The sequence below is a fragment of the Manacus vitellinus genome, unplaced genomic scaffold (assembly GCF_001715985.3).
Source record: "Manacus vitellinus isolate BGI_N305 unplaced genomic scaffold, ASM171598v3 scaffold_92_pilon, whole genome shotgun sequence".
Lineage (NCBI taxonomy): Eukaryota > Metazoa > Chordata > Aves > Passeriformes > Pipridae > Manacus > Manacus vitellinus.
Window position 1 is genome coordinate 1,381,235 of NW_021940877.1, and position 13,526 is coordinate 1,394,760.

The 13,526-nt window shown below is 47.2% G+C and overlaps 3 protein-coding genes across 7 annotated transcripts in view; 1 reads left to right on the forward strand and 2 right to left on the reverse strand.

Annotated features, from left to right (window-relative positions):
* Positions 1-2,769, reverse strand: part of TMCO4 (transmembrane and coiled-coil domains 4) — a 36,523-nt gene extending 33,754 nt beyond the window's left edge. Inside the window, exons 1-2 of one of the 3 annotated variants that reach the window (XM_018086313.1) lie at positions 2,710-2,769; positions 1,838-1,846 (exon numbers count right to left, since the gene is read on the reverse strand). The gene's annotated coding sequence lies outside the window, so the exon portion shown is untranslated. Of the gene's footprint in view, positions 1-127; positions 198-1,837; positions 1,847-2,709 lie in introns of those variants that run through there. The other 2 variants (XM_029965214.1, XM_029965215.1) reach the window with 2 other exon arrangements.
* OTUD3 (OTU deubiquitinase 3) lies at positions 194-13,505 on the forward strand. Of its 3 annotated transcripts, none has more exons than XM_029965216.1 (10): positions 194-275; positions 4,238-4,340; positions 4,515-4,817; positions 8,151-8,299; positions 9,080-9,192; positions 10,969-11,091; positions 11,742-11,867; positions 12,426-12,522; positions 12,780-12,961; positions 13,269-13,505. In XM_029965216.1, the coding sequence occupies exons 3-10, from the start codon at positions 4,813-4,815 to the stop codon at positions 13,440-13,442; spliced, it is 969 nt and encodes a 322-aa protein (XP_029821076.1). In that variant the 5' UTR covers positions 194-275; positions 4,238-4,340; positions 4,515-4,812; the 3' UTR covers positions 13,443-13,505. The 3 variants fall into 3 exon arrangements, with proteins under 3 accessions (XP_029821076.1, XP_029821077.1, XP_017941804.3); XM_029965217.1 differs by lacking the exon at positions 194-275 and adding an exon at positions 1,089-2,097; XM_018086315.3 differs by lacking the exons at positions 194-275; positions 4,238-4,340; positions 4,515-4,817 and adding an exon at positions 7,268-7,437.
* Positions 1,927-5,857, reverse strand: RNF186 (ring finger protein 186). The gene has a single exon (XM_018086316.2). The coding sequence runs from the start codon at positions 3,654-3,656 to the stop codon at positions 2,739-2,741; it is 918 nt and encodes a 305-aa protein (XP_017941805.1). The 5' UTR covers positions 3,657-5,857; the 3' UTR covers positions 1,927-2,738.
* Positions 13,506-13,526: the final 21 nt, after the last annotated feature.

Sequence of the window (13,526 nt, forward strand, 5' to 3'; positions counted from 1 at the left end):
CAGCACTTCAGGGCACAGCTGAGGAGGGGAAAGCAGCGCACAGAGTAGGGCGGCCTGAGGGGAAGGTCCCGCCCGCTCGCCCCCTCAGCCCGCGGCGCTGTCCCGGCTGTACCCGGCCCCTCTTCACCTCCCCGGCCCGGCCCCGACCTGCCGCCGGCCGAGAACCGAGCACCGAGAAGCCGCCACGCGTTCCGGCCGCTGCCACGCCCGGCCCCTTCCTGCCCGGCCCGGCCCGGCCCGCCTTCCCGCCGCCTCTGCGCCATCGGCGTAAAGGGGTGCGTAGTGTAGAGGGAACTGCGCTGGGATGAGGGGATGGAGGGGCCGAGGGGATGCAGGGGGATGAGGGATGCAGGGGGCCGAGGGGATGGACAGGGATGAGGACATAGAGGGGGCCGAGGTGATGGTGAGGGACTGGGGTGTGGCGGGGGCTGAGGGGATGCTGCCTGGGCCCATTTCTCATTATGATTCTTTCAGGCTAGATTATGTTACCTAGTTACTATCTGAAATTTGGAGCCAGCTAGGTAAGGTAAGGAGGGCAAGGGAACTTGGAGCTGAACCTTCCTTGACAAAAAGACCACCATGACTTAAACCCGAGTACAAGCAAATAGTTTACGTTTTGGAATTGGAGTATAATTCCATTGGCCTTTTCTCCATAAACATTGCAGTTGAACTGCTGAAAAAAGGCTTGGAAGGTGTTGATCTCTAACTGTGTGGATCCATAGGAATTCTTTCAGAGGGCCAGCCTCTCCCTGGAAATCACAGAGCATCCATGCTGCCTTCCCACTGCTGTACACTGCCTTGAGGGAAGCCATTTCCTGTTTGACTTTTCTTTTGACTCTGTAGAAATTAGTGTAATAAAACTGAACACACCCTTTCGGAAGGGCAGAGTGAAACATAAGAAACAGATTTTACTGATAACGTTCATTCTCTGGTTTCATTTCTTCACACCCACATGCTGCTGACACACATAGGCTGGCGGGATCCTTTGTGAGTGACACAGAGGACAAGGGACACTGCTGATAAAATATTCATTATGTTTTTTGACTGATGGTGGGAAACTGATCCTGGATATGATGTTTAAACCCTTCTGGAGTTGGTGTTGTTTGATATCTTGCTTGGCCTCCTCCCCTCTTAGGCAAAATTCCCCCTTTTTAAAATTATTTTATTTTTAATTTATATTATTTAATAGTTCTAGTGCAGTTTGTCATCTTGAGGACAGTCTGGGCTGAAAGACTTGCCCACGGTTTCTGAAATTATTTTCAGTGTAGCTAAATATCTGATCCAGTCTTTATACTTAGAATAATATGGTATGTGGGTTTAAAACTACCTGCCTTTTCCCAATGGAAAAGCTTTTTTTCTGGTTGGTTACTAGCAAATGTCCTATGTACTCTGCAATAAGCCTGTTGCTGTCCAAATAGATGAGAAAACCCAAAAGATTTATTTCCCCCGGAGGTTCATGTTCTTAGGCAGAAAACAGACTTGTGTTTTCCAAGACTTTAGGAGGACAAGAGGTCCTACCCTCTTAGTCTAATCTGTTTTATCTGCTGTGAGACACTATGTATATTTATATACCGAGCAACTGCAGGACATCAGTTTCCATTCTTATCAAACACAAATATTTACCTGATCCAAGGTCTGCTGAGATCCATGGCACTTTAAAAAATGCAGCTTAACTAGAGAAATCTCCTAGTTTTTTCCCAGTTTAATTTTAGTTGGGTTTCAGGGTATTTTCTTAGCAACTAAACATTTTTTTTTAAATAAAGCAACAAACTGACACATTATTGCTTTGCTTTACTCACCACCTCAGCTGTGCAGACTCCCTACTACGCTTTCTCACCTGCAATTCCTGTCAATGAGGAAAATGGGAATTGTTTTGACATTAATTGTCAGTGAGGAATTGAAACACAGAAATCAATTAGCAATTAATATGATTTAAATTTAATGGAGACAATCCATATAGAAACATCACATGTGGTATGACACAGCAATTGATGGATTTCTGTTTATCTCTGTGAGCATCTCCAAGGGCAGCGTGGTATTTCATGTAAGAGGGGGCAAGAAGAGAGGTGGTGCAGGGATCCAGATAAAGGAATTCAGGTGAGAGGAACTATTTCTGTGGGGAACTGGGAAGATTGCAAGGTTTTTTGCCCTTTGCAAGCCACAGATCAAGGTTAGGAGTGTTGGTTTTGCCTCCTCCTCTCACGATTTTGGGTATAACTTCAGATGGCATCAACTGACATCCCCTTTTCCCAGTCCCTTTCCCATCCCTGCCAGCAACCCTTGGGCAGTGATAGGGATTAAAGTGGTAATCTGGGTTAAAGCTACTCTCTTCCAAAAACCCACTCCCTGATTTAGCAGCCTTATTTCCCCACTCTGTCCCGAGAAAAGGTGTACTTGGGTTCAGAGAGCAGGAAAACACAACCATAGGCTGTTCCAGGACATTACCTCCCGGGTGTTCCAGATAACATCCTGCAGGGCTAATCAGGAGAGGACACGAACAAGAACAAAGTGGCAAAAGCAAACCAACACATAAATATCAACATATAAATAGTTGAGTTTTGTTTCCAGTAATGAGATTTAACAAGACTGTGCCTTGGCATTGAGCCAGCCTAGCAAGCTGCTGAATTTATTCTGTGAATGATTGTCTTTAAGTCCATAATTCACTGGCATGCCCAACCTGCAGCTCTGCAGGCAGGGCCAGTCTGTTACCTCCGGGACAGCCTCATTAATTAATTGTTTCAGGCAACAGTAACGACGTGGGTCTCCTTGTCACAGGAGGTGGGCGAGTCCCTCTTGCACCTCCAGTGGAATTTAGGAGTGCAGCAAAGCACCATGGACATGACCAACCCCAGAGTAAGCAGGAGACAAATCACCCATTTGACCCTTCCCAAGTACATAAAGGGGAGGATGAGGATGGCGAGGATCACCCCGAGCAGCAGGAGCAGTACAAGTCTCTGTACAGCCAGGCTGGTGTCTGCTGGAACATTCTCCTCTATGTTTAAAATGTCTTGGCTGCTCTGAGTCCAGCTCTTGCTGTCCAGCCCCATGGCAGGGATGTGCACCTCTGGGTCTGACTCGAGGTTTTCCAAGTGCTCCAAGATGTCTTCTTTATTCTGGAGTGTGCGGATGAGCCCTTCTGACACAAAAGTGGGTTTTCTGCACAGAGGGCAGGTGATGATCCAGGTATTCTCCACTTTCCTGAGAATAAGCTTGAGGCAGACAGCACAGAAGGTGTGCTGGCAGTCCAGGAGCTTTGGGACTCTGTAGATGTTGTACTTGTTGAAGCAGATCAGGCAATCCAAGTCCACGGATGTGGTTGAACACTGGTGGTTCATTTCCAATGTGCAAGTTTTGGGACAATCTGTGTTCGTTAGCACAAGAGGCCAATTTGAGTGTGGACAGTCTCTTTCCAAAATTGCTGGTTTGAAGGCAGCATAACTGTCTTGCTCTGTGCCTGAAGGCCTCTCCATTTCTTTAATACACTCTTCAGTGAATCCCAGTCTCTTCCCTTGATTTGTATTCTGTGTTAGGGGTCCTGCCCTGCTCATTTCTGCAGCACCTCCTGCCGCGGGCGCAGGACCGTCCTCCTCAGCCTGCAGTACTCGCAGAGCCAGACATCCGTCTTCCTTGTTTGGCTTGTCAGTGGATTTCTCCATGGAGGTACACCTCCCTGCAGCTTGTCTTCCCTGGCTAAAGGATTTCGCTAGTCTCTGGCTCCTTTTATGTGTTGCTGTATTCCTGCTGTATGCAGGATTGATTAGTGACAGCCTTAAGTGAGTCGTGCTCTTACAATATGATGTTTTTATGAGATGGGGACCTGAGTTAATGATTAACTTCCCAACCAAGACAGTTTACAATGACTGATAACATCACTGGGCAATTCCTGTCCGGAAGCAGACTCCATAGCATAGCTGTGACAGCCAGGCACTACCGTTATTATTAAATTAGAAATTAGAACTTTCTTTGCTGAAAGCATTTTCATTGGTCTCTAAACAGTGCTTTGCTGGACAGTTACAGATTTAGGGGAATTATCTACTACTGACGTTGGTATGCTGAATGCAGTGCTTTGATTAGAGCATAAGTATCACCAATTTTGAGTGCTCTGGATAGGAAATTTGCTCTTGGTTTAGCAATACTGACTACCCTACAACACCAAGAGAAGAATGAGATTGAGATTATTAATGTGAGTGATGAATGTCCAATAATTATCAAAACATTATAATGTCTCTTATCCTAGTTGGTTTCAGTCATCAGAGGGCTTCCAGTGCAAACTGAAGCATGACCGAGGCCCACAGAAGATCTCAGAGATCCATGAGAGAGATCTGGAAATTAAAAGCAAGGTTAGTGTCTTGGTGGGACCATCTTCTTTCTCGTGGCGTTCACAGGACAACCTCATGCACTCAGGAGTGCCCTTCCTGAGTGGTTTTGTGAATATTCATCTTGTCTGACAAATTTTTTTCAATGCCTGAACAAAATCCCTCCGTCTCCAATTTCTTTCTGCCTTTTTATTTGAGGGGTAAAATCCAAGTGTTTTCTCGGCAAGAATCCTGTGGCAGAATGGAGCAAAGGAAATAAGGAAGGAAAAGAAGGATCTCTAATCCCAAAAAGATGGACTAGGTCAGTCTTACCAGCAGAAGACATGGAGTACCACTCTAGTAGCCTCAAGTGCACCTGAATGCTCAAACTGTCTGTGCCACCATGTCCCAGCCCCTCTCTCCCACAGAGGAGCAACAGAAAGAAATGAAATAACTGCAGTTGAGGAGGGCAAGGAGTTCAGGACGGCTCTAATCTCCTGAACTTGCTGGTGGGGGGATGAGGTGAGAAGCGCTTGTTCTTATTAGCTGAGAAATAGAAGCTCTGTCGTAAGCAAACTTCGTCAAAGTGCCTGAGCACTCCTGCTTGTGTTTCCGCTGACATGACCTGTAGTGGTGCTTGATGGACTTTTGGGTGACCCCAGATTTTAGGAGCCTGGAGATCTTTCAGCTGCAGAAGTGGGACTCAAAGTGCAGTAACATCTGCAAGTGGGCTGGTGAACTGCAAGACTTATGTTTAAAAATAGGATAATTTTCTATTGCATTTCACATTCCGTGCTGTTAAAAAGATCTGGGAAAGTGGAAGACAGACCAGCCATTATTACAGTGCTTTAGAAGCTTCAAATTTACTCTGTCAGTTCCCATGTCCGAAGAGGAAAATGTCTTAAAATTTCCTGATTCTTAATTATTAAAACAATATGAAACCATCTTGCAGAGGTTGGAAGCTCGAACAGACAGCAAGAGGGACACCTATGCTCCTAAATTAGAAATTTTAAAACTAGGTGGGATGAATCCATGCTCCATGTCTGTTTGCTCTGTGTCCTATTAATAGGTGGGGGTGACTTGTCTGTGCCTTTTGTCTGATGTGCTGAAAAAATAGTTTCTTGTCCTGCACTGGCAAAGTTTTCAGCCAAGCCCTGATTCTGGCTCCGCTTTATCCCCGCTGTCACGAGTGATGTTCCCTGGCTGGCATGTGCCTTGTGCTTATCTGAATTGCCCACAACCCTTTAATGCTCCTCAGGCTAATTACTGCCTCATTAATCATTTGCAGTCAGTTTATGTACTCATCCTGTTTTCCTGCTTTCAGTGTGTTTGCATAAGAAAATGTGTTTCTATGAAATGCTTTGTACAGAATTGTTTATGGCAGGAAATAGATATAAAAGAGCAGTTGTGTTATTCCTGAGTAAAATCCCCACATGCCCGTAGGCCAAACATCCCAGAAGGTACTGGTGATAACTGCTGTGAGCTTCTCCCTGTGCTGAGTTGTGGGTCAGGTTGTTGTGACTCTGGAGAAAAGGGACTTAAAAATAATATACAACTTTAAAATCATCATGATGTGAAGCCTCTTCTTGTATCCCCAGGACTGTTTTCTTAGTGTTTATCACAAAGCCATTTGGATGTGCCTTCTGAGCTCGGAATTAGACAGAAATTCATAGAATCACAGAATCCCAAGATAGTTTGGATTTGAAGGGACCTTAAAGCTCATCCCATTCCACCTCGTGCCTTGGGCAGGGACACCAACCAACCTGGCCTTGGACACTTCCAGGGCTGGGGCAGCCACAGGTTCTCTGGGAATTCCATCCCCCTCACCACCCTCACAGTGAAGAATTTGATCCTAATATCCAACCTAAACCTACTCTCTGTCAATCTGAAGCCATTCCCCCTTGTCCCGTCACTCCAGGCCCTTGTAAACAGTCTCTCTCGATCTTTCTTGTCAGTTCCTTCAGGTCCTGGAAGGCCACAATTAGGAAACCCCGGAGCCTACTCTTCTCCAGGCTGAACAATCCCAATTCTCCCAGTTTTTCTCATGAGAGAAGTGCTCCTCTGACCACCTTGGTGGGCTCCTCTAGACTTGGGCAATATCAGGCCCCTTCTGTTGCGATACTGGCAGAGAAAACCAGGGCAAGGAAGACTAGAATCGTGGGGCAGAGCCTTGATGGGTGCTGGTGGTGGGTGACTTCTTAAACCAGTTGCTGTGGGACGAGTGGAAGAGCTGTGGTGTCAAGGATGGCAGGGAATCCTCCCCAAGAGCCCTACTCTGGACAAGTCACCAGTGTTCTTGCTGTGCCCCTTCTCCAGCCCCCTCTGAGCAGTTTCCCTCAGTGCCTGAGGAAACAAGACGTTTATCACATCTAATTAATAGTTGCAGTCTTAGCTTTCCCGACCTGCTGCTGCTCTCAGCCGTGTTCTCCTGGTGCCATCTCGTGGGTAATCCATCCTCTCACCCCCTTAATCTCCTCTTAGTTCGCTTCGGAGCGGTGATTTGAGGTTGAACAGACACAGTCCGGAGCGGCTCGTCCTGGCTTATAACGGGGGCAGAAGGCGCCCACCCGTGTGGTCACGGCGGGACGCCTCGGCGAGGGGTGGGAGCTCTGCTGGGCAGCAGGGAGAGGCATTAGTGCAATTAGCAGTAGAAGCTAATTAGCTGGAATCTGGCACCCTTGGGCACAGTGTTAGCGATCCGCGGTGCTGCTTCTCGCAGCCCTCCCCGGCCTTTCCCCGCGGAAGCACTGCTCCCGAGGCTTGGCTGCACCCTCCTTCCCTTCGCGATTCCCAGCTCCAGTTTCCCTCCAGGGCCCCCCCCTCTGCTCTTCCTCCTTCTGCAGGAATCCCCCGGGATGGGCGGTCACGTGCCCTGCTCCGCGTGCCGTGGTCACGCGACTCTCCCGATGTCGCCACCACGTGACCTCCCCCGATGTCTCGGTCACGTGCCCGCTCCCGGCGCCCCGCCTGGGATGTCCCGCAAACAGGCGGCCAAGGCCCGGCCCGCCGGGGCCAGGAAGGGCCGGCGGCCCCGCAGCCCCCTTGCCGATCGGCCCGGGGTCCTGCACCGGGCAGGCGGCGGCGGGCCTTCGCCGGGCAGCTCCGGGCCTCGGCCTCAGCTGCGGGAAGTGCCGGGCGATGGGTGAGCGCCGCGACAGGTCTCCCCAGTTGTGGGGTGTCTGTGTTCTCGGGGGCCGGGGGCTTTCACCTCTCGGGTGGAGGGAACCGTGTGACCCCCGGGGGCTGGGGCTTCGTCCCCCCAGTGGTGGGGAGTCTGCGTCCTCCCGGGCGCTGAGGGCCTTCTTCGCCTGATTTGCGGCGGGGATGGGGGGGGACAGTGCTCTGCAGGGTTGAGAACTTCCCCACTGGACCCTACAAGGATCAGGGGGCTCTGCTCTGCTCCATGTTTCTGTAGAACCTGAGGGCCCTGCCAGTCCCAGCCCTGTTCCTCAGGAGAGCTAAGGGCTCCACGGACCAGCTGTGCAGGGCATAGGACGGTCCATAAGTGATTGGGTTTCAGATGTTTCTGCTGAGAAATGGCTCAGCAGGTCGTTGGTTTGCCCTTTGTTGCATTATGTCACTTGTCCCAGTGTCAGTTTAAGACAGTTTGGCCCACCCACCCACCTAGCACTTTTACCACCTCTGATGACGTGATCACTCATCTTATATTCTTACCAGCCATTGCAGTAGCAGAAGCCATTCAAGTACAGAGAATAGGTGCTGTTTCATATTCATATCCTTGATAAAAAACTGGGCATAGCTCTCTTTTCCCTTTAAAACCATATTCCTTTTGCACTGGGTGTTTGTTTAATGCTGTGCCTCAGACATGCCAACTTGTGGTTTCTCTTTTGACAGCAACTGCTTGTTTCGGGCCCTGGGTGACCAGCTTGAGGGGCACTCCAGGAACCACCTGAGGCATCGGCAGGAAACGGTGGATTACATGGTGAAGCAGAGGGAGGACTTTGAGCCATTTGTGGAGGATGATGTGCCCTTTGAGAAACACGGTATGGGCTCCACAGGGCACCCATGGGAGGGCTTATTGTGTAGTGGGATTTCATCTCCTTGGAGCACCTTCTAACTCACCAGTTCCTCATCTCAGAACTATGTCAGGGCTCCTCTATGGTTTTTACAAATTCTTTGCATTTCTGTCTCTGTCAATGCTGTAGAAAGATGAGCTGTTAAACTTGCATTAAATTTGTCTTGGAAATTGTTTAAATTTAGGAGAAACTTGGAGAAGGAATGAGAGGCAAAAAAAGGAAGGAGTAAAAAAAATTTAGTGTTTGCAAAAGGAACTTCAGAAAAATTGTCTAGTTCTCCTTGAATGCTCATGGGTATTTGGCTGTTTTGGTAAGTGACTGATTTCTTTGGGTTTCATTCTCCTTGGCACTTAATGTTTCATACTGGGAATCCAGGGGAAGATCCAAAGCAGAGGTGAATACAGCCTTTGTCCCACCAGCTTTGAGGATGTGCCAGGTACTATTCAGGTGATGCATGGAAGTGGTTTGGTCACTTAGTACTTGGCACTCTTCCTTCTGAGCTAACAGAGACAGGGGCCTTGCTTAGTCTAAGGGTGTGCTGCTTTTTTTTAGAGATTTCTGTGGTCATTTAAGTGCATTAACTTCTGTTGCTGCCAAAGTCTTGAACACTCACTGTTTCACAGGTGGGATTTCCTTTCCAGAATTTCTTGTGCTCGTGTTGAAATTTCACTACTTGTTATCCCTTCAGTGCTTTTGGAAGTGTCAGAAACTAGGTTTCTAACTCTTCTAAATGTTTTTTTCCTTTAGTTACCAATTTGGCCAAGCCTGGGACCTTTGCTGGCAACGATGCTATTGTGGCCTTTGCAAGGAACAATCAAATCAATGTGGTTATTCATCAGCTCTATGCTCCACTGTGGCAGGTGAGAAAAAACATTTCTACATTTTGGCCTCATTTTTCGCTGATGAATATAAACAGTGTGAAAACTTCCTGATCTGTCAAAACCGAGCAGTAGCTGTAGTTAGCTGGGTATGATTTAGAGCTGCAGCTTTTACTTACGGTCCAGCATATTCATAGAACCACAGAATGCTTTGGGTTGGAAGGGACCTTAAACCCCCTGCCATGGGCAGACACCTTCCACTAGCCCAGGTTGCTCCAAGCCCTGTCCATCTGGGCCTTGGACACTTCCAGGGAGGGGCAGCCACAGGTTCTCTGGGCAACCTGTGCCAGGGCCTCCCCACCCCCACAGGGAGGAATTCCTTCCCAATATCCCCTCTAACCCTGCCCTCTGGCAGTTCGAAGCCATTCTCCCTTGTCCTGACACTTCAGGCCTTGTCCAAAGTCTCTCCATCTTATTTGTTGGCTCCTTCAGGTACTGGGAGGCCACAATTAGGTCACCCTGGAGTCTTCTCTTCTCCAGGCTGAACAATCCCAACTCTCTCAGCCTTTCCTCATGGGAGAGCTGCTCCATCCTTCTGATTATCTTGGTGGCCTCCTCTGGACTTGCTCCAGAGTGGAGAGAGCTTCTCTAACGAGAGCTAAATTGGCTAATTTTCCGAATAATCTTTCAAGAGCTTTGGGATTTGTTAGATACCTATTCAAGCACTGACAGAGGAAAAGAAAGCTTACTGAATTCCAACATGTTGAATAACCTAATAGGATAAAAAGCAGGAGTTAATAGAACCAAGTGTTGAGTTGGAATCTAAAGGTAAATGTGAAATAGATGAATGGAGAATTATTGTTGGGAAACCTGAAGTTACGAGTGCAGCACAAACCACAGACAGGGTTGAAAGGTGACTTGGTGCATGGTCTGGGAGTGGAGATAAGGCGATTCATAGACGTAAAAGGGTTGAGAAACTCTGTAGCCCTAAAGCAAAGCAGTTATTGTCCTTTGCTTACTGACGTCTGCTCCAGGAGAGCTGTCAGGCCTGTGAACTCGGGCTGACACGTCAAGCCAAGGAGGTTTGCAAGTGCAGTGGGATTTTCTGCATTCCTGGCAGGAGCTGGAATGCTGGGTAGCTCTTAACTAACAGTTTGATGATCAGGGTAGGAATTATTCTTGCTGTCAGTGCAGATAATATCAGAGCAGGAGTTTTCTGTGGAAACTGCTGTACTTGGTGCTGACAAAGCAAAGGGACATTTGATTGTTAACAGTGTTCCTGAGTAGAGTTAATACATTTTTATGGATTGGCTTTCTTTTAAAACCAAAACACAGCCACTTGGAATCCTGTTAAAAAGCATCTTGTCCCAGCTGCAGATCAAAACTTATTCTGGGTAACTGTTTCCACTGTGGTCATCACTTGAGTGAACTCTCTTTCCTCATGTTTCAGGGGGAAAATGATACTGTACATTCCCTAGGAGCATTGCTGAAGTTGGATGTGGGAAGATGGTCGTAAAACTGATAGCTGCTGTGGAAAGTTTAGGAAATAGTTCTGAGCTTTCCACAGAAATATTTTCATCCCACGTTTTGTTTGTTATACAACTGACCAACGTTAAGTATCTGGCTTTCAAACCTTCTCCTTGAGGCAGAAGCTCTGTTGTTACTGGAGGCACAGCTGAATTTTTAGGTCAACTCTTCCTGTTTATAAAACTTTGGTAGTGTCGTACTCACTTCCTGCCCAAGAAAATTAATACTTGGACAAATCTGATGCTGAGGTTGATTCCAAATCCTCATTTGCAGTTTATTTCTTTTGTGTAGATCCGGGGCACAGACAAGAGCAATGTGAGGGAGCTGCACATTGCTTATCGTTACGGGGAGCACTATGACAGCGTGAGGAAGATCAACGATGACTCAGAAGCTCCGGCATATCTTCAGATGGAGGTTGGTTGTCACAGAATTACCTGAGCCAGCTGTGGGTGATAAATAAAGCTGATGAATGTCGGCAGTTGATTTCCTTTCTCATTTGTCTTGGGATTGAGGGGAAGAGTGTAGTCCCTGTGTCATGCTGGGTTAGCAAAGCCCTGAGGTCGTTGTAGCTCCTGCCACCAGCTCTCCTGAGAAAGGCTGCGAAGGATTCCAACTTCTGGCCTGGAAATCAATCCCAAACCTGATGCTGTGGTGTGGGCTGTCTGGAAGCAACCACATCTAAATTACATATTCATGCACCTCAAGTGGGAAAACAAAAGGAAGGGAGGAAAGAGCTGGAAATGCAACATCTGGATGCAGTTGTCCTCTTCATATGTCACTTTTTGATCTTGTGCTGTGCTTGAGGGTCTCTGCACACAGGTATATGATTGTGTCGTATTAAAATTAGTCCATTCATAAGCTTGTTTATTGGCATTCATGGTGGTGCAGTACGTGAGAGTAGTGCAGGAGAGAGGGGAAACCTCCAGTGATGATGGAAGTTACGATATTTCCAAAATGCTTTGACACACAATGTTTCTGAGAAAAGTGTTCAATAATAATTACATTTATTAGATATTTTTTTTGATTGCATGCTGTGTTATCTGCTGGGCTTTGCTTTTCTTCAGATGCTTTGCAAAAACAATGCAAATAAGACAGAGGAAGTGAAGCCACAGAAGGGTGACTCTGAGGATGAGATTGAAGCGGAAATGGAAAATGCTGTACAAAAAGTGTGCAATGCAACAGGGTGTTCAGTAAGTACTGAGGAGCCTTTTTGTGCTTAATGTTCAAATGTCCTTGATACTTGAAAGTAGTCCTGGGAAAAATTCTAAAAAATGCTCACCTTGAACAATTTCAGTACCACAGCCCTAAACTAGGATAGATTTCATCCTAGAGTCAACCCTTAAATGCAGATGAAATACCTACTCTTTGTGGATACCTAATAATTCTGGAAAGCTTGTCTTGCAATCTGTCAGAAAATTCACTTGGAAACAAATCCCGTAAGATTTGAAATAATTTGAGGATGTCGAATATCCCACATAACTGGATAATCTGTGACTCTTGGCTGTTGTTACTGTGCAAATGCTTAGAACAGAAAGGGCCAAGAGTGAAACAATTATGCTGAAAGAGCATATTCCTTTTTCTTGATATCTTCAGGAATTTAAGGGTTCCCCCCTCACCTTTTTCAGAAATGAAGCATTAATTGAACAATCATAAAAGCAGGAGCCCCCTCTCTGTGCCGCAGGTGGTTGTTAAGTGAATGTGTGTCAGAGATTTGAACTCCTTCAGTGTTCTCCTTCTCTTGTGGACAGGACATGGATTTAATAAGCCACGTCCTGGAAGCGGAGGATTACAACATAGAATCTGCAATATTTGCGATCTTACAAGTGAAGGAAGGAGAAGGAACAAGTGAGTTCTCAGAGTTTGTCACCTGAGGCTTCAGGTGAATGTGATGTCCATGTTCCCTGGGGACAGCAGCAGGACAGATGGGGTTTGCTGTTGTGTGCTCCCACTTCAGCCTTCTGTGCTCAGGAAGGTTGTTAGTGAGGGCAGCCTCAATCCAGCTTCAAAAAAAACCCACTGCTCCAGAAATTCAGGAAGAAGGAGTTGGCTGACAGCGCGACAGCTCCTGGGTAGAGTGTCTGAGGAAAACCTGTTGTTGGTAGGTACCGAGGAGCAGCAGAAACCCCAGAGCAGGGATCAGAAATCCTGCAGCAAAACATTGTGGGAGGAGAATGGAAGCGGTTCAAGAATCTTTGGAAATCAGAGCTTGCATCAAAGTGAAACAGGAAACAACAAAGGACAGGCTGGATCCAGTGGAGAGAACCAAGCCAGCAGGAACCCACAGGTGTGTGAGGGGGGTTTAATGTGAGCACCCTTTAAGAATTAGGAGATGGCTTACTCAGCAACTCTTTTCTTCCAATCAAAAAGAGTTTCTGCTCACTGCATTTTATCATTGCTGCAGCTGTGACTTCTCTGATAACAAACATTTCCTAGTGACTTGTGGCACTCTTCCCAAAACAGCCTGAAATAAAGTCCTCATAAATAGTTAGGAATGTTCTCTGGGTGCTGCCTTGATATCTGCTCGTCTCCTTTCCAGTGTGTTAGCAGAAGAAGTGTGGTTTGAACTTTGTGTTTTCACCCTTCCCTTTCAGGTAGCTAAAAAACAGAAGAAGGAGCAGCAGAGGCTGGAGAAGAAGAAGCGGCAGGAGGAGAGGCACCGGCAGAAGGTCTTGGCCATGAAGAACAACTGTGCAGATGACAGGACAGAGACAGACCCCACCAACCACATCACCTTGGTGAAGACCATGGCAACCCTAAACATATGACTGTGTGCTGAGTACTCTGGGGAGAAAAGCAAATAAAACTGATGAAGACAAAACTCCCCCTGAGCAAATTTCCAGGCACCCTTT